Source organism: Pelophylax lessonae, assembly GCF_965119305.1.
Source record: "Pelophylax lessonae genome assembly, chromosome: 2".
NCBI lineage: Eukaryota > Metazoa > Chordata > Amphibia > Anura > Ranidae > Pelophylax > Pelophylax lessonae.
The window spans coordinates 449599936-449619663 of record NC_138769.1 but is presented as its reverse complement, the minus strand read 5'-3'; the positions used below and the strand labels follow the sequence as shown (position 1 = coordinate 449619663).

The window sequence follows — 19728 nt, the reverse complement described above, 5'->3', positions numbered from 1 at the left end:
GTGCAGTTTGTATAGATGTCCATTAGGCTTATTTGAAACTATTCCCCTTGAGGTAGAAAAGAGGCAAAAGGCAAGGCATTGTTAGCATGTGGAATTTCCAAAATTTGCAGTCTCAAGTGTTTCTAATTTGCACTGACCACCACTGCTGTGTTTCTACATTTATACAGTGACTTGGATTTAAATAGCACATAAGACTAGACAGAAAAGGCTTAAAGTTTTGTAACATTTCTAAGCTTCAAATTTCTGTATATTATGCCTTCACAACTGTTATATTCTCCGTGTTGTGAGAGACACAGGACTCTGATCTGGAACAACGGGTGTTAATTCAGGACTCTCTGTACACTACAACAGGCATTACAGGACAGCTCTGTATAACCACACATCTCCTATATGTCTCCAAGATGGCCACTCTGCCCCTTGACCCCTGTCATCACTCCTGGGTGGAGCCAGCCTTAAAGTGACAGTACATGTGTAACACCTTCCATCCATCACTAAAAAAAAAACAACAAAAAACAAAAAAAAAAAAACACAACAAAACGAGAACAGGCATAAAACAGTAACTCATAATTGTCCAATACAGTCCTCCAACTCAGGAGATTTACATTGCTTCTTCCGTGTCCGGATGTGAGAACAACTTCCAGGGACGCTACGGGGAGAACATGGCAGCGGATCACTTTCGGCGGGCCCGTCGAAAGTCTTGTAACCGCTCTTGCATTTGAAACCGGTCAGGAGGGCGACAGCGTCATTGAGGACTGGCACCCAGCGACTCGGGGCCGGAGGAAGCAGGGCTGGCTGGAATGGACACCGGCGGGGCCAAGAGGGGATCCCCTAGCTCTGAGGGTGAACAGACCTCTGGACCAGGGCTGGAGGGCTCTGTTGGAGCTGAGTTCAAAAGTTCAGAGTCCCCCCAAGCATCAGTCTCAATGCCTCCTGATCCGGTAGGAGCAGATCCTTGAGACACTGGAGGTGCAGCCGATGTCAGGGATTCGGGCAGCTGAGAACGAGGACGCAATTGGTCCGCATGCCATCTGCAAATGGAACCATCTTCCAGGCAGACCCTATACATTTTGGGTCCCAAAGTCTCTGCGACGATAGCAGGAAGCCAACGAGTGTTGGAAGCGCCATAAGATCGGGCCCATACCTTTTGCTGGGCTGTAAACCGGGGAATCTCGTCGTGTTCGACCCTCTTGTCTTGGGACTGCCGTACATGTTCCTGGACCATTTGAGGGCGGAGCATGTCCAAAACAGTCCATGGCTGCCGACCCAAAAGAAGTTCAGCTGGAGTTTTCCCAGTGGTTGCATGTGGTGTGGTTCTGTAAGCAGAAAGGAAGGAGTCCAGCTGCTGGGGTGACAGGGACTGTTGTTTACTTGTAGCCACAGTAGCTTTGAAATAGCGTTTGAAGGTCTGTACAAACCTTTCTGCTTGACCATTTGTAGCCGGGTGGTAAGGTGCGGTCAACTTGTGTTTGATGTTGTGGGCAGTCAGGAAACTCTTAAACTCCTGGCTTGTGAATTGTGCACCGTTGTCTGTGACAATTTCTCTGGGGTATCCAAATGTAGCAGCGAGATGTAACAGTATGGAAATCATCGCCCTAGTCGTCGGCTGGGTAACAGGAATGACCTCAGGCCACTTTGAATGGGCATCAATAATGATCAAAAAGGTGTGTCCTCTGATCGGGCCTGCAAAGTCCAAGTTTAGGCGAAACCAGGGAACCGTGGGCCAAGTCCAGGGCTGGACGCACCTTCGAGGAGGGTCTCTTGCAGTTTGTGCACATCCAGCACACGCATTCACATATGTCGTGATATCAGAGTCGAGGTTCGGCCACCACACATAGCCTCGGGCCTTTTGTTTCATACGTGTGCCCCCGGGATGACCAGTATGTAGCAAGTCCAGAATGTGTCTCCGGAGGGTCTGTGGAACGATCACTCGGTCTCCCCATAAAACACAGTTGCCAGCCACAGTTAATTCCAGACGCCTACGGAAGTAAGGTTCATAATCCTGTGTGACAGTTGCAGGCCAACCTTACCGTACCCAGGAGAGTACTGTCTTAAGGAAGGTATCCTTGGCTGTATGGGCTGCTACCTCCCCAGAAGACAGAAAGTACAGGCTGGTGTAACGACAACCCTTGAGAAGAGTCTGTTAATGTCCTTGTCAGACGGGACATGGCGTCCGCATTAGCATTGGCATCATGGCTGCGATACTGGATTTTGTAGCTATATGCTCCCAAGAATAGGGCATAGCGTTGAAGACGGGCCGCAGTCGTCTGGGAAATGCCTTTGTCAGGGCTAAAGATCTGAAGGAGTGGTTTATGATCAGTCAGTATGGTGAATTCCCTACCATACAGGTTAAGATGAAACTTCTTAATTGCCCATATGAGCGCCAGAGCCTCTATGTCAATGTGAGAGTAATTGCTTTCTGCTTTTGTCAAGGACCTGGAGGCGAATGCCACAGGTTTTTCTGACACATCTGGTAAAACGTGAGATAGTACAGCCCCTAGACCATAGGGTGAGGCATCACAAGCCAAGGTGAGAGGCTTTTGGAGGTCATAGTGCACGAGCATGCGTGACGCCAACAGCTTTCGCTTAGAAACTTCAAAAGCACGTTGGCATGCAGCCGACCAGTTCCATCTGGAGTGTTTCTCCAAAAGCTTGTTTAATGGAAACAGAGTATGTGCTAGATCCGGAAGGAATTTGTGGTAATAGTTCAGCAAGCCCAGGTATGATCGCAGCTGTTGGACGTTGGTTTGGGCTGGAGCTTTTACTAAAGCATCAACTTTGGCTTCCGTGGTGTGTATACCCTCTGCATCCACAAGGAGGCCACAAAACTCCAATTTAGGTACCATGAATTGGCATTTCGCTAAGTTCACTTTTAGACCCTGCTCTTGGAGTCTCGCCAACACAAGCTCCACGTTACGCTTGTGTTCCTGGTCCGTCAGGCCCGTGATGAGCATGTCATCTAACAGGCACTGTGTGAAAGGAATGTCCGCCAAAATCTCATCCATTTTGCATTGCCAAATGGCTGGGGCGAAGGCTACCCCAAACACCATCCGATTGTATTCATACAGTCCCTTGTGAGTGTTGATAGTTAGAAACTTGGGGGACGAAGGGTGGACCTCAAACTGTAAATAAGCTTGTCTGAGATCAAGCTTGGTGAAATTTTGACCTCCTGCAAGAGAGGCAAAAATGTCATCTACTCTGGGTAGGGGATACTGGTCTATCTCCAGTTGAGAATTTAGTGCCATGCGGAAATCGCCACAAATGCGTAAGTCCCCATTCGCTTTCTTTACTGGTACAACTGGTGATGCCCACTGGCTGTGCTCTACCTTTGAGATGACACCTTGTTCCTCTAGCCGGCTTAGTTCAGCTTCCACACCTGCTCGGAGTGCGAAAGGTACCGTCCGAGCTTTGAAGAACCTAGGCTGGGCATTGGGTTTCAGCCTAAGTCTCACACAGTCATGCTTTATTTTTCCCAAATGGTGATCAAAGACTTGTGGGAATCGCTGTTTCAGGGATTCCACCCATCCCTTGTTATCTCTTGATGGGATGGTCACGGTGTTGCAGGGGTTTTTGGCGATGTCTGGCATGCCAAAGTGAGCAATCCAGTCTCTCCCAAAGAGAGGGGGTACCCCATGTTCTAGGATATACAATGGCATTCTCTTTGTCTGACCCTTGTAGGATACCTGTACTTTCATGTAACCCATTGGGTGGAGTATCTGCTTTGAGTATGTCTGCAGTTTGATTGGTGTTGGACGGACAGTTGTTCGGATCAGAAGTTTTCTCCATTGTTTCTGGGTGATAACTGAAACTGCTGCTCCTGTGTCTACATCCATCTTGAGTTTCTTTCCTTTCACGGTTACCTCTACAGTCATTGCTGAGGGTGCTGAATGCATATGATGTATGTCCAATCTGTGGAGCACTTCCTCATCCTCTGATTCAGATGACGATGTATATCTTCCCACCATATATGCCTTTGTCCTGGTGTTCAGAGGTTGTTTATTTTGCACCTTCTTACTACGGCAGACTCGTTTCAGATGGCCTGCCTTACCACAATTATGACAGAGCTGATCCTTAAACCCGCAGACTTTGTGATCATGGTCTGTATTCCCACAACGGTAGCAAGCTGACTCCCGGGTCGGTGAGGGTCTATATTTCCAGTCTGCTGCTGATGGCTTGATTGCTGTTCTGAAAACTTCCTCTTTAACCTCTTCCCTTCTGCTCTGGGGGTTCAATGCCTCTGTATCTTTCACAGCCATTTCCATCACTGAAGCTATCTCAATTGCCTTTGTAAGGGTAAGATCTTTCTCTGTTAACAGTCTCTTTTGGCTAGACTCACTATTTAGTCCCATGACTTATGCAGTCTGTAAGTACTCCCCAAAAGAACAGGTTGAGGCTAGTCTGCGAAGGGCAAGCACATAAGCCTTAATATCTTCACCCGGCTGCTGCTGCCGCTGATAGAACCTGAATCTCTCTGCAATCTCTAGTGGTTTAGGCTGGAAGTGATTCCCTAACAGTTTCAGGAGCTCTGCCAAAGTCTTAGTTGCTGTTTTTTCAGGGAAAAGGAGATCCCTAAGAGTGTCATATGTCCTAGCACCAACCAGTGTCAGAAATACTGCTACTTGCCGGTCGCTTGAGATGGCATTAGCAGCAAAATACTGTTCTAGTCTCTCAATCCAGGAACTCCAGGTTGTCTGTTCTCCATCAAATTCACTTAATGTCCCGATCAATGACAGTTTCCTGCTGAGCTCTGTGGGTGTTTGTATCCAGGTGACAATCCAGAGTATTTTTTTTCTTTCTTTTCTCACACGGATAGTAACCTTGTAAATCCCATCCTCGTCGCCACTGTTATATTCTCCGTGTTGTGAGAGACACAGGACTCTGATCTGGAACAACGGGTGTTTATTCAGGACTCTCTGTACACTACAACAGGCATTACAGGACAGCTCTGTATAACCACACATCTCCTACATGTCTCCAAGATGGCCACTCTGCCCCTTGACCCTTGTCATCACTCCTGGGTGGAGCCAGCCTTAAAGTGACAGTACATGTGAAACCCTTCAGGTATAACAATAACTTGGTTTCTATCCTTGTGATTCACATTGGTGTAATGCGGGAAACCCTGGGAATCCACTCCAAGTTCCCGCATCGCACCCGACTCGCAGGCAGTTCACACTGTCATATGCGAACCTCTGGGAGTGTCAATCCAAGTTAATGACACCCCCAGATCAGTTTGCATATCGCAGTGGAAACTGTCAATTGGGACAGGAATCGGATCGCATGGGTGTGAACACCCATGCGATCCGATTCTGGTGCGGACCAAAAAAAGGGTCCTGCACGCCTTTGGTCCGAATGTGATGCGAGTTTAGCCATACAATCGGTATGGCTGAATTTGTATCGCAAACACATCGCATGTGATTTGCATAGCAGTGCGGTGCAAATCACATGGAATGTCTTCCATCACACTAGTGTGAACCAGCCCTTAACCACATATTAGAATATTTTCCCGTGTTAGGCTCCATTTACATCTAGGCGTTTTTGAGCGATTTTGCTTTTGAGAATTTCTGTAGTGCTTTTTGCTGTGCTTTTCATTTTTTTTTTTACCGCAGTTTTACCACGATTTGCGTTTTTTATGTTTTTCTTTGGAAAATTTGTTATTGGGCAGATTTAAAAACGCAAAATCGTGGCAAAATCGCGCATTGCAATACTTTGAAGTCTATTACATGCAAAACACTGCATTTTGCAGGAAAAAAAAGTCCCCAACCCTTTCCAAAAATGCAGAGGCACAAAAATGCATTGATGTGAACGTGTTCCATAGGAACCTATGTTAAAAAAATGAAATTCATTTCTGCAAAAAGCAGAAAGCATGAAAAAACGCATTAGTGTGAATCGAGCATCAGCTCTAAAAACGCCCAACAAGACAAATCCCATTCGTTTCAATGGCCCCTGTTCACATCTGAGCATTCTGTCGCCTTAGGCGTTTTTATTTTTTTCCATTGGTCACTTGTCAACCTAAAAATGCCTGCACAAATACGCTGCAAAAATGCCTGTGAAACGCCCGAACAAACGCCTGTAGGGCTCCGGTCACATATTGACGTCTCGGATCGCAGGCAGAATCGCTGCGATTCTGCCCGCGATCCCTAACCATTGCCAATCGCGGGACGCCCGTGCTATTTCTGTGACTCGCAATGGCACCCCAAATGTGGCACGATTTTGCCACGATTGTCGCTCGACGTATCGCAGTAAAATCGCGCAGACAGAATCGCAGGACGCCTGTCACCCAAAAGAAGTTCTTGTACATTTTTTTGGGAGACATGCTTTACACTATACTGTTCGCACGATTTTACCGTGATTTGCCAGGCAACAATTGCTGCAAAATTGTGCCGCATTTGGGTTGCCATTGCAAGGCACTGGAATCGCACAGGTGTCCCGCGATTTGCAATGATTCAGGATCCGAGACACCAATATGTGAACAGAGCCTAAAAATAGCAACACCTAGATGTGAACATAGCCTAATACCTGACAACCTGACAACTGAATAACTCCCAGCGCTCACTCCAATGGGAATATTAGGCGTGCTGGTTTCCTCAGATGGGGAAACTCCAAAGACTACAAATATAGAAAAGAAAGGAGGCGCAAGCACCTAGTGCATTACCCTTGGACACCTTTAAAATGTTTATTAAAATGACAAAAACATACAAACATGAAGAGCAAAAATCGCATAAAATGAGTCCACCACGATGTGGAAAGGACATGTCCCTATAGTAGGACCGTTGATGCGTTAATGTAAAATATATACAAAATAACACAGGATTTATTTACTCAAAATTTCAGAACAAAGGTTTAGGATACAGAATAAGTATTTACATTTTTATGGCAAAGGAATGATTTGGAAGTTATTAGTCAATACATGGTTTTATATTTATGCAGCGCATAAATCCATGTTGGGATACCAGCCAACTGTAGTTACACTAAGGGGCATACTTCCAAAGCAGTGAATACGACATTAAACACTGTATATTAAATACACATTGCCCAGGTAGATTCCCCAGCAGTAAATATTTGGTAAATGTCATATTCGCTGCTTTATACAGTATATAGCTGTGGCCAAATGTTTTGAGAATGACACAAATATTAATTTTCACAAAGTCTGCTGCTTCGTTTTTAGATCCTATTGTCAGATGTTACTATGGTATACTGAAGTATAATTACAAGCAAGTGTCAAAAGCTTTTATTGATAATGACGTTAAGTTTATGCAAAGAGTCAGTGTTTGCAGTGTTGACCCTTCTTTTTCAAGACCTCTGCAATTCATCCTGGCATGCTGTCAATCAACTTCTGGGCCACATCCTGACTGATGACTGATGACAGCCAATTCTTGCATAATCAATGCTTGAAGTTTGTCAGAATCTGTAGGGTTTTTTTTTGTTCACCCACCTCTTGAGAAGTGACCCCAAGTTCTCAATGGGATTAAGCTCTGGTGTGTTTCCTGGCCATGGACCCAAAATTTCAATGTTTTTTTTCCCAAGGAACTTAGTTATCACTTTTGCCTTATGGTAAGGTGCTCCATCATGCTGGAAAAGGCATTGTTCACCAAACTGTTTTTGGATGGTGGGGAGAAGTTGCTCTCAGAGGATGTTTTTGTACCATTTTTTATTCATGGCTGTGTTCTTAGGCAGCATTGTGAGTGAGTCCATTCCCTTGGCTAAGAAGCAGCCCCACACATGAATGGTCTCAGGATGCTTTACTGTTGGCATGATACAGGACTGATAGTAGAGCTCACCTTTTCTTCTCTGGAAAAGGTTTTTTCTGGATGCCCCAAACAATAGGAAAGTGGATTCATCAGAGAAAATAACTTTACCCCAGTCTTCAGCAGTCCAATCCCTGGTACCTTTTGCAGAATATCCGTCTGTCCCTGATGTTTTTCCTGGGATAGAAGTGGTTTTTTTGCCCTTCTTGACACCAAGCCATGCTTCAAAAGTTTTTCCTCACTGTGTAGTACTCACACTTGCCTTCTGCCATTTCTGAGAAAGCTCTGCACTGATGGTTACGCCGATCCCACAGCTGAATCAACTGTAGGAGACGGTCCTGGCACTTGCTGGACTTTCTTGGGTGCCATGAAGCCTTTTCAAAAGTGCAGTGGAAATGTTTTTTGGGGGATTAAATTAATTTTCATGGAAAAGAGGGACTTTGCAAATAATTGTAATTCATGTGATCACTCTTCATAAGATTCTGGAATATATGCAAATTGTCATCATAAAAACGGAGGCAGCAGACTTTGTGAAAATTAATATTTGTGTCATTCTCAAAACTTTTAGCCATTGCTGTATACTGTATATGCCCCACACTTTTTTTCTATTACAGGAACAATATACTTATAAGTGTAGTCAAGTCATGAAGACTAACCTTTACAATCTTTGATTTGCCAAACAGGAACACGTAAGATGGAATATAAAGGAAATAGCTGGCATGAGACCTGCTTTGCGTGTTCCCGCTGTCAGCAACCGATAGGAACAAAAAGCTTTATCCCTAAGGAGAACCAGAACTTTTGTGTGCCATGCTATGAAAAGCAGTTTGCAATGCACTGCATCCAGTGCAAAAAAGTAAGTGAAAACCAAGACATCTGTTAAAGATTCCAAACGATATTGTGTGCTTTAAAAATATGAAAAGCACTTTGCCGACATCAGCCTCTATTGTCTTGGCCTACGGAACATATTGAGCAATACACTGAAGATAAGAATTATGGACAAAAATGAAGAAAACATTTTTTCTGTAACTGATACCATAAAAAAGTCTGCACATTGCTCAAACCTTTTCTCATTAGTTATACTTCAAGGGAAGGCAAAATATTTATCAAAGCTATGCATGAATAGCTTAAAACTTTTCAGCACACAGGAACATTATATCTTCTACTTTTTTTGTAGAAAAACATGATGGCTAGAAATCCCTTCTTTTATTCTGATTATAATGTAGAATCAAGTCTGTAGTAGCCTAAAGCTGAACTCAACATAAACAGCTAAATACACAGATATATAATGTACGTATAATGGAGCAGGTTAATCTACCAAAAGATTTCAAGCCAGTCCCATGATTTTCACTATGATTGCTGCTCTACAGTGTACGTATAGCCCTGTCACAAAAGGGAGAGAGCGAGAGAACAGTGCGGGATCCTGAGATCAGGTAAGTAACCAGTAGTGACCACCAAAGCCATAGGGTTAAATACCAATGCCCTTTACTACTAAAGTGTGTGTAGGGGGGGGGGGGGCTGGTTGACACAGCCACTATTCCTCTTACCCCTTAATAGTTCTGCATTTTGAAGAAAATGCCAGGGTCCCTTACACCCCAAGTTGATCCTGCTGTGCCCTGCCTATTTGAAGCAGGAGCCCTGTTGCTGGATTGCAGGCACAGGGAGTGAGCTCACCCTCTCAACTTGGAATAAATGGATGAGGTCATGTTGGTGAGCACAGTTAGAGATGTGTCAAGAGTCTTGTTGCCTGCTTGCAAGGACCAGCGCTGGAACTCTACCTAAATAGTATCACGATGTAGGCAGAACACTGACTATGTCTACTAAATCCTGGCTGCTTTATGGGTAAGGAGCAGTGCCAGGTTAGCGAAGGGGCACTGGGGCAGCATCAGGTTAGGGAGGGGGCAGTGCCAGGTAAGGTAGGGGAAAAAACAGAAATATTATCCTGTATTTAAAGCAAAACTTCCAGGGCTTTTTTTCAGTGGGAACATGGGGCAACCAGTTCCGGCTCCTCCAGCACTGATGTATGTAATGGCAAGGGGTGCTGGAGGGTCTATTGATGCAGACTGCAGGGGGATCTATTGTCACTGGTGAGAATTTATTGTTGCTTGGGGGTCAACTGTTGCTGGGAGGGATCTGTTGTTGCTCTGGGGGTATTTTGTGGCAGGGGTGTCTATTGTTGCTGCGGGATCTATTGTTGTTGGAGGGTATCTGTTGCTAAGGAGATCTATTATTGCTGGCTGCAGGGGATATATTTTATTGTTTTTCTTGTTATCATGAACTTCCATGCAAATTACTTAGCATCACAAAATTACACTTGGCTCTGTAAAAGGGGAGGTACTAGGAGGTGGGTAGGGGGTGGAATCAAGGGACGATTTTCCAGAGGTAGGTAAATGGTGGCGACAAGGGGGTGACTCTGAAGGGGAGTACCTGCAGATATTTTGTGAGAAAAAAAAGGCATGAGAACATCCACAGAAAAAATGATGAGGAAAGCTTAACCTGTGAACTATTTTCCAAGCCATTATTGGCCTGTCTTTGTACTATGGCTTAATTGTACTTCCTCCCTGCCAGTTGAATTTCCATAAAAAAGTGTAAGTGGGGGCCCTTTTGCAGAGACACCGGCCTGCATGGGCAAGGTGACAATATATCTTTAAACATAACATTGAAAGCAATAAGGACACTTTGATATCACATTTACAGTATCTCACAAAAGTGAGTACACCCCTCACACTTTTGTAAATATTTTATTATATCTTTTCATGTGACAACACTGAAGAAATTACACTTTGCTACAATGTAAAGTAGTGAGTGTACAGCTTGTATAACAGTGTAAATGTGCTGTCCCCTCAAAATGAGTAGTGTGGTGAGTCCTGCGCTGTCTAGGGAGAACGATTTAAAAGGGTAGGTGTAGATCCCAGATGCTGCTAGTACCAGAACTGGTAACCATACAGTGTCAAAATCATAAAAAGGTGGGGGGTACTGCGCTTCTGGGTTGATAGTGCATGAACTGTGCTCAGTATAAATGCCTGTCACAATGGATGAAGGGAACTATAACATGTGTGGGTGGTTTATATAAATAAGGTGCTATGTATAAAAAATGCAAAATTAATCCGTACTCAAATAAATAATCTCACAGTGCTAAAATACTGACACGGCACTCTAAAAAGTATATAAATAGATAAGAGAATAGAAAACCACTTATAGTGCTGATAATGCAATAGTGACAGATAAAGTGCTCAGGTGCATATAAAATGTGAACAAATATATTAGGCAAAATTAAAGTGTCCTCTATGCTCCACAAAAATACAGCAGTCTGGGTGAAATATAGTCCAAAATGGTTAAAAGTAAGTGTTCAAGTGGGGGGAATTCCACAGGTGCTGCTCCTTCACCTAACACCGTGCTTAGGGTGGTGGGGTGCTTCTCCTCAACCCCTCTAAGTGTCCTAGCAGCTCACCTCAAGGTCTAAGGGTAAAGGCCTTATAGTTTATCCAGGGGGCTCCTCTCCAATCCTGTACCGTGCTCCACTAGGGCCAGATATCTGGGCTGCTGCGGGTGGGTTGGCTCCCTACTCCCTCTCCAGGCTCCCAGCGGTCCCAGTGGATCTCAAACAAAGGCTCGAAATAGTGCAAGTATGTCATGGAAAACGGGGTGCTTTATTTAAATAAGGTTAAAAAAACTCACATTTGTTGAACAAGACAAGCGCATATAATAGCATCGGAGTGGGATCGCAGTCCTCACTTCCGCAGTGTGCGTCACTTCCGGTCCGAGCGTCCCTACGCGTTACGCCACTTCCGCATCACGTGGCTTCTTCAGCGTGTGAGTTTTGTGAGTTTTTTTAACCTTATTTAAATAAAGCACCCTGTTTTCCATGACATACTTGCACTATTTCGAGCCTTTGTTTTGAGATCCATTAGGACCGCTGGGAGCCTGGAGAGGGAGTAGGGAGCCAACCCACCCGCAGCAGCCCAGATATCTGGCCCTAGTGGAGCACGGTACAGGATTGGAGAGGAGCCCCCTGGATAAACTATAAGGCCTTTACCCTTAGACCTTGAGGTGAGCTGCTAGGACACTACAGGATAACTACATGTCGCAGTTGGTGGATTCCCCTACTAGAGAGAATGCTATCCTGGATCTATTGATCACTAATGACCCAGACATAATCTCGGAGGTAGGAGTCCAGGACAACCTGGGCTCTAGCGATCACAGGATGATCACATTTAGTATAAATAACAATATAAAAAGGCAAGTGGGGAACATAAGAACCCTAAACTTCAGAAGGGCAGACTTTCCAAAATTGTACTCATTGATGGAAAGGGTAAACTGGGACCAAACCCTGGGATCACTGACCACAGAGGAAAAATGGGAATGCTTTAGAACAATATTAAGCAAAGGCATCTTGCAGTGCATTCCTATGGGGAATAAATTTAGAAGAGACAAAGCCAAACCTGGCTGGCTAAACCGTAGCGTTAAAAAACTTATTAGGGGAAAAAAATTGGCCTTCAAGAAATATAAATCAGAGGGCACAGTATCGGCCTTCCAGCAATACAAGGAGGAAAATAAGAAGTGTAAACACGAAATCAAGATGGCTAAAATCAACTTTGAGAGACAAATAGCGGAGGATAGTAAAAAAAACCCAAAGAAATTCTTTAAATATATCAACAGCAAAAAAACTAGGGCAGAGCATATTGCACACATAATTAACGATGATGGGAGGATGGTTACAGAGGACACTGAAAAAGCAACCGTGCTGAATTCTTTTTTCTCGTCAGTCTTTACGCAGGAAAAGGAAGGGTACACTGACCATGACTGTATGGTTAGTAGTAATACACAGGACTTGCCACTATGGCTAACAGAGGGGGAAATCAGGGAAAGACTGGATAAACTTAACACAAACAAATCACCAGGCCCGGACGGCGTACATCCGAGAGTGCTCAAGGAACTCAGTATGGTTATATCTAGACCACTGTTCCTGATCTTTGCTGACAGTATTAGAACAGGAGATGTACCAGGGGATTGGAGGAAGGCTAACGTGATTCCGATATTCAAAAAGGGCCAGAGACATATCCCGGGAAATTATAGGCCTGTCAGTCTGACATCAATAATATGTAAACTTTTGGAGGGGATGATAAGGGACTATATCGTAGAGTATGCTAAAGACAACAACATCATCAGTAGTAACCAGCACGGGTTTACAAATGGGCGTTCTTGTCAAACCAATCTCTTAGCATTCTACGAGGAAGTGAGCTGTGAGCTAGATAGGGGGAGACCAGTGGATGTGGTGTACTTGGATTTCGCTAAGGCGTTTGATACAGTTCCCCACAAGCGCTTAATTTATAAAATAAGGTCTGCAGGTATCGACAGCAGGGTTTGCTCTTGGATACGGAATTGGCTAAAAGGCCGTGTCCAAAGGGTGGTAATAAACAGCGCATACTCAGACTGGTCTGAGGTAGTAAGCGGGGTGCCCCAGGGCTCAGTCCTGGGACCAACCTTGTTCAATTTATTCATAAACAGCATTGAGGAAGGGATCAGTAGTTCGTTATCAGTTTTTGCAGATGACACAAAATTGGCCAGGGCAATAACTGCACAGCATGAAGCAGATATCCTACAGAATGACCTGGACAAAATTACGGAGTGGGCAACGACATGGCAAATGAGGTTTAATGTGGAGAAGTGTAAGGTTTTGCACTTGGGGACCAAAAACATAAAAACACAATACACGTTAGGAGGGGAACCCTTGGGGGAATCAAAAATGGAGAAAGATCTGGGAGTCTTGGTTGATGATAGATTAGGCAACAGCATGCAATGCCAAGCGGCAGCTTCCAAAGCCAACAGAATATTAGCATGCATAAAGAAAGGGATGTATTCCAGAGATAAGACTATAATCCTTCCACTTTATAAAACTCTGGTCCGACCGCATCTGGAGTATTCTGTCCAGTTCTGGTCGCCAGTCCTCAGGAGGGATGTGTTGGAGCTGGAGAAAGTCCAGAGAAGGGCAACTAAACTGATTAGGGGGTTGGAGGACCTTACCTATGAAGAGCGGCTGCAATCGCTCGATTTATTTTCCCTGGAGAAGAGACGTCTGAGAGGGGACATGATAGCAATTTATAAATATCTTAATGGGGATCTCAGCTTAGAAGAAAAGCTGTTCATTCGAAGGAATTGCATGAGGACTCGAGGACATACAATGCGATTAGAGGAGAAGCGTTTTAACCTCAGGCAACGTGGGGGGTTCTTTACTGTTAGGGCTACAAGATTGTGGAATTGTCTACCACAAGAGGTGGTTTCTGCGGGTAGTATGGTGACTTTCAAAAGACTCTTAGACTTACATCTCAAGGATCAGGAGATTGAGGGCTATGTTAGATGATTACAGTCACACACACCTACACAGGTTGAACTGGATGGACTATTGTCTTTATTCAACCTCACCTACTATGTAACTATGTAACTATGTAACTTAGAGGGGTTGAGGAGAAGCACTCCACCACCCTAAGCACGGTGTTAGGTGAAGGAGCAGCACCTGTGGAATTCCCCCCACTTGAACACTTACTTTTAACCATTTTGGACTATATATCACCCAGACTGCTGTATTTTTGTGGAGCACAGAGGACACTTTAATTTTGCCTAATATATTTGTTCACATTTTATATGCACCTGAGCACTTTATCTGTCACTATTGCATTATCAGCACTATAAGTGGTTTTCTATTCTCTTATCTATTTATATACTTTTTAGAGTGCCGTGTCAGTATTTTAGCATTGTTAGATTATTTATTTGAGTACGGATTAATTTTGCATTTTTTATACATAGCACCTTATTTATATAAACCACCCACACATGTTATAGTTTCCTTCATCCATTGTGACAGGCATTTATAATGAGCACAGTTCATGCACTATCAACCCAGAAGCGCAGTACCCCCCACCTTTTTATGTGCCCTCAAAATAACTCCACACACAGCCATTAATGTCTAAACCGCTGGCAACAAAAGTGAGTACACCCCTAAGTGACAATGTCCAAATTGGGCCCAATTAGCCATTTTATCTCCCCGGTGTCATGTGACTCATTAGTGTTACAAGGTCTCAGGTGTAAATGGGGAGCAGGTGTGTTAAATTTGGTGTTATCGCTCTCACTCTCTCATACTGGTCACTGGAAGTTCAACATGGCACATCATGGCAAAGAACTTACTGAGGAACTGAAAAAAAGAGTTGTTGCTCTATGTAAAGGTGGCCTAGGCTATAAGAAGATTGCCAAGACCCTGAAACTGAGCTGCAGCACAGTGGCCAAGAGCATACAACAGTTTAACAGGACAGGTTCCACTCAGAACAGGCCTCGCCATGGTCCACCAAAGAAGTTGAGTGCATGTGCTCAGCGTCATATCCAGAGGTTATCTTTGGGAAATAGACGTATGAGTGCTGCCAGCATTGCTGTAGAGTTTGAAGGGTTGGGGGGGGGTCAGCCTGTCAGTGCTCAGACCATACACCGCACACTGCATAAAATTGGTCTGCATGGTTGTCCTCCCAGAAGGAAGCCTCTTCTAAAGATGATGCACAAGAAAGCCCACAAACAGTTTGCTAAAGACAAGCAGACTAAGGACATGGATTACTGGAACCATGTCCTGTGGTCTGATGAGACCAAGATAAACTTATTTGGTTCAGATGGTGTCAAACGTGTGTGGCTGCAACCAGGTGAGGAGTAGAAAGACAAGTGTGTCTTGCCTACAGTCAAGCATGGTGGTAAGGCTGCATGAGTGCTGCTGGCACTGGGGAGCTACAGTTCATTGAGGGAACCATGAATGCCAACATGTACTGTGACATACTGAAGCAGAGCATGATGTCCTCTCTTTGAAGACTGGGCTGCAGGGTAGTATTCCAACATGATAATGACCCCAAACACACCTCCAAGATGACCACTGCCTTGCTAAAGAAGCTGAGGATAAAGGTGATGGACTGGCCAAGCATGTCTCCAGACCTAAACCCTATTGAGCATCTGTGGGACATACTCAAACAGAAGGTGGAGGAGCGCAAGGTTTCTAACATCCACCAGCTCCGTGATGCCATCATGGAGGAGTGGAAGAGGACTCCAATGGCAACCTTCGAAGCTCTGGTGAACTCCATGCTCAAGAGGGTTAAGGCTGTGCCTGGAAAATAATGGTGGCCACACAAAATATTGACACTTTGGGCCCAATTTGGACATTTTCACTCTGTGTGTTGAGTTATTTTGAAGGGACAGCAAATTTACACTGTTATACAAGCTGTACACTCACTACTTTACATTGTAGTAAAGTGTAATTTCTTCAGTGTTTTCACATGAAAAGATATAATAAAATATTTACAAAAATGTGAGGGGTGTACTCACTTTTGTCAGATACTGTATGTTTGCAACTCCTTACACCATAAGAAGGACAGATGGTTTATGTCCAGAAGAGGAACTGTCCCACAACAGGTACATCTGGAAGCTTTGATCTATGCAAAATTCTTTTGACTCTTAAACTTCAATAAATTATGCTTGCAAAAATAAAATGAATAAATGGATAAAGTAATGACATTTTTAGTAAAAATGATTGTTTCTCTTAAAGGCTATCACCACTGGAGGTGTCACCTACCGAGATCAGCCCTGGCATAAAGAATGCTTTCTTTGTACAGGATGCAAGAAACCTCTGTCAGGACAACGATTTACTTCTAGAGATGAATTTGCCTATTGTCTGAACTGCTTCTGCAACCTGTATGCCAAGAAATGTGCTGCTTGCACTACCCCCATAAGTGGTATTTATTCTTTAAATAAGGATTTTTTCCTGTTATTCCTAGATATATATTGCTTAAAGTATATACTGATTTCAAATTCTTTAGCTTTATTTTCTTTTATTATGAATATAGAAATTAAAACAAAACTAAAGGCAGTTTGTTCGATTTGGACAGAGTGATGAGGGGTTAGAAACACTTTTATTGCTGTAGCTTCATCTCCTTTGGAGAATCACTCTTTCAAATTGTCCTAATCAATCACCAATATCACCAAGAATAAAAGTGAGGGTAATCCCATAATTTTGTTTTATCTTTATTGTTTATTGACAATAGAATTTTTTTCTGGATTAGCAGTAAGAGTCGGTTCACATTAGCGTGACTTGTCAGGCGACTTGTCAGCCTGACAAGTCGCGCTCCCTCGCGGTCCATTGACCGCTACAGAACCCGTTCTAATAGGAGCGACACAAGTCCTGTACTATTTCGGGGCGACCTCGGAGCGACTTGCATAGACTTCCATTATGTGAAGTCCCTGCAAGTCGCTCCGAAGTCGTGGTACACGGGACTGACAAGTTGCCTCCCGAAGTAGTAAGGAGTCGTGTCGCCCCAGTGTGAACCGACTCTTAAACTATATTCATTTTGATTTAATAAACCCAAAAACAAAAATGCAAATTACTACAGTTTACCAATCCTTATACAGTATGTGGTGGCTGCATTGGTTTTCTTTTTTTTCTGGTACAATACTTTCATTGACTCATACAGGGAAACTAGAAGCCAAATTCCTATGCAGAGGATTTAAACATGAAGCATAGTGCATGGAGTTCTTGCAAAAACATAAAGAAAAATGTGCTATAAGATATCGATTATAGACTAACAGGGACCCTCAGCCTGGGGATGTCTGAGCTTGCAGACTTAGGAGCAAGGGAAGCGGAGCTGTCTGCAATAGTAGGGAGAGGAAAAACCAAAACCAAACACAGGATAAACAAAAAATGGAGAGAATGGAGAGAGAGGGGAAGAGCAGAACGGCAGGTAAGAGGCCTAGAAAAAGAAAAGGGTAGGAGGAGAAGCGACAAGGAGATGGGAAAGGGAAGTTCCCCCAGGCTGGGGACAATTTCGTTGGAGAGGCCTAGGCTGGTCAGGTGTAGAGTAGGGAAAGCATAGGACCACCACGTGACCCATACTTTGAGGATTTTGATTTTCTTTTTTTTAGACTTTTGTTTCCTTTACTTTGCCTGGTGATCCTGCCATAACACGCTTCCTGTCTTTGGGTGTCTGCATTCTGCATGGGGGAGTAAAGCAGACACGAGAAGAGGGTAGTAATCTTAAGCTTAGTATACACTGTTTCCTATTAACATTTGATTTTAGAATGAATGTCATTTCCCTGAACCAAAACCACATACAGTTAGAAAAATGTTAGTTGGAGAAACATTTTTCATTCTGTTCCTTCAAATGTAAAACAAATGTCAATTTCACTCCACTAACGTTTAGAAAAAAAAAATGTATGTTCTTAAAACAAATATTTTCGTTTGGAAATTTTCTAGTGTTTACCCAGCTTTAGATAAGCAGATTTAGATGGACTTGACTAACAAAGCTAAATTTTAACAGGGACACAATACAAGAGATTGCTAGAGTCCACTGTCATTACAGTCCCTTTACAAGTTGGTGCCCCAAAAGCCCCTCAAAATTTGCCACATGTCATATTCGTTTTGTAAGATCACTTACAGAAGGTCAGAGAAAAGGATACACAAAAAGAGAAAAGAGAATGGAGAGCACAAAAAAGGTAAGAAGGTGTAATTAAAATAAACCAAAGCATTAGGACCAAGGTTAAAGCATATTCTCATTCATTCATTCCCTTATTAGGCACCTAGGCAAGCAATACAGTCACTGCAGGCTACTGGGGCCCATGGGTCTTACAGTAAGTAACAAGGGGTTACATGCTGCCTTTAGACCATCAGCTATACACCAGGACCCTAGTGGTACACAGACATCAATAAAAACCTGACAGGGGTTCTAACCTTAAATTAAAATGTTTGAACTTTTAAATAGGTATAATAGTATATGTGTCTTAAAGTGGTTTTAAAGGCTGAAGGTGTTTTACTTTCATGCATTCTATGAATGAAGGTAAAAAACTTTCAGTGTACAGCTTCCCCCTCAGCCCTCCCTAATACCTACCTAAACCCCATCTCAATCCAGCGATGTACATGAGAACAGCAGCTCTTCTGGTTTTCTGTATCTCTCCTTCCTCATTGGCTGAAATGCAGCAGCGGGAGGCATTAGCTCCCACTGCTGTCAATCACAGCCAGTGAGGAGGGAGTGGAGGGTGGAGCTGAGCCACTCTCTCTGTGTTTTATGGTTACAGAGATCTGGCTCAGGGGCGAGCACCCACAAGTGCTCGGATAGCAAGCGGCTTGCTATGGGGGCACTTGGCAGGGGGGAAGGCCCCGGAGCCCTGGCGGAGGACCGGAAAAGAGGAGGATCAGGGCTGCTCTGTGCAAAGCCATTGCACAGAGCAGGTATGTATTATAATATATGTTTTTCGTTTTCTAATTAATTTTTGCCTATACAAACACTTCAATTTGCATTGTCTGTTATCTTTCAGGGCTTGGAGGAACAAAATACATATCCTTTGAGGAGCGCCAGTGGCACAGCGATTGTTTTAACTGTAAGAAGTGCGCCATCTCCTTGGTGGGCCGTGGCTTTCTTACAGAAAGAGATGACATTCTGTGTCCTGAATGTGGGAAAGATATATAATAATCACATGATGGAACAAAAGCAGCAAAAAAGCATATACAATGGGTTTTACCAAGACATAAGTTTGACATGTCCTTTTTCAATAATAAAAAATAAATAAAAAATGTTATGACAGTCTTTAAATATCTATACTGATCTAAATAGATTGTATATGGTAGGTGAGTTTCATGAATATCCTCGAAGATTTCTGAAAGTAACCCAGTCTAGATTTATATTTTATAGCAATATATTTTCTTATAATACACATGCATCGTACATGGCTTATGTACAATGCTTTATGCTTTTCTATGTCCTTTGTTACGATGATATACTTTTCCCTTGAGAAGGTAACAGTAAGTCAGCTCTTGGAACTAACTTGTGTATGCCATCTTCTGTGCAAACAAGGATTGGGCATGACTCAATGATGCAAGAGCTACAGTACAACTGATTTTGAAATGTGCTAGAATTTAGATGAATCTATCCAGATGAGTTCTTCTTGATACAAAAAAAAAAAATTGCCACTAAAT

At 43.5% G+C, this 19728-nt stretch overlaps 1 protein-coding gene across 1 annotated transcript in view; it reads left to right on the top strand.

Moving 5' to 3' along the window:
- The window catches only part of FHL2 (four and a half LIM domains 2), an 89402-nt gene extending 70149 nt beyond the window's left edge, over nt 1-19253 (top strand). Inside the window, exons 4-6 of the mRNA XM_082244737.1 lie at nt 8426-8595; nt 16312-16498; nt 19071-19253. Of these exons, the coding sequence (XP_082100863.1) occupies nt 8426-8595; nt 16312-16498; nt 19071-19222 (509 nt within the window). The 3' untranslated portion in view covers nt 19223-19253. The remainder of the gene's footprint in view (nt 1-8425; nt 8596-16311; nt 16499-19070) is intronic.
- Nucleotides 19254-19728: the final 475 nt, after the last annotated feature.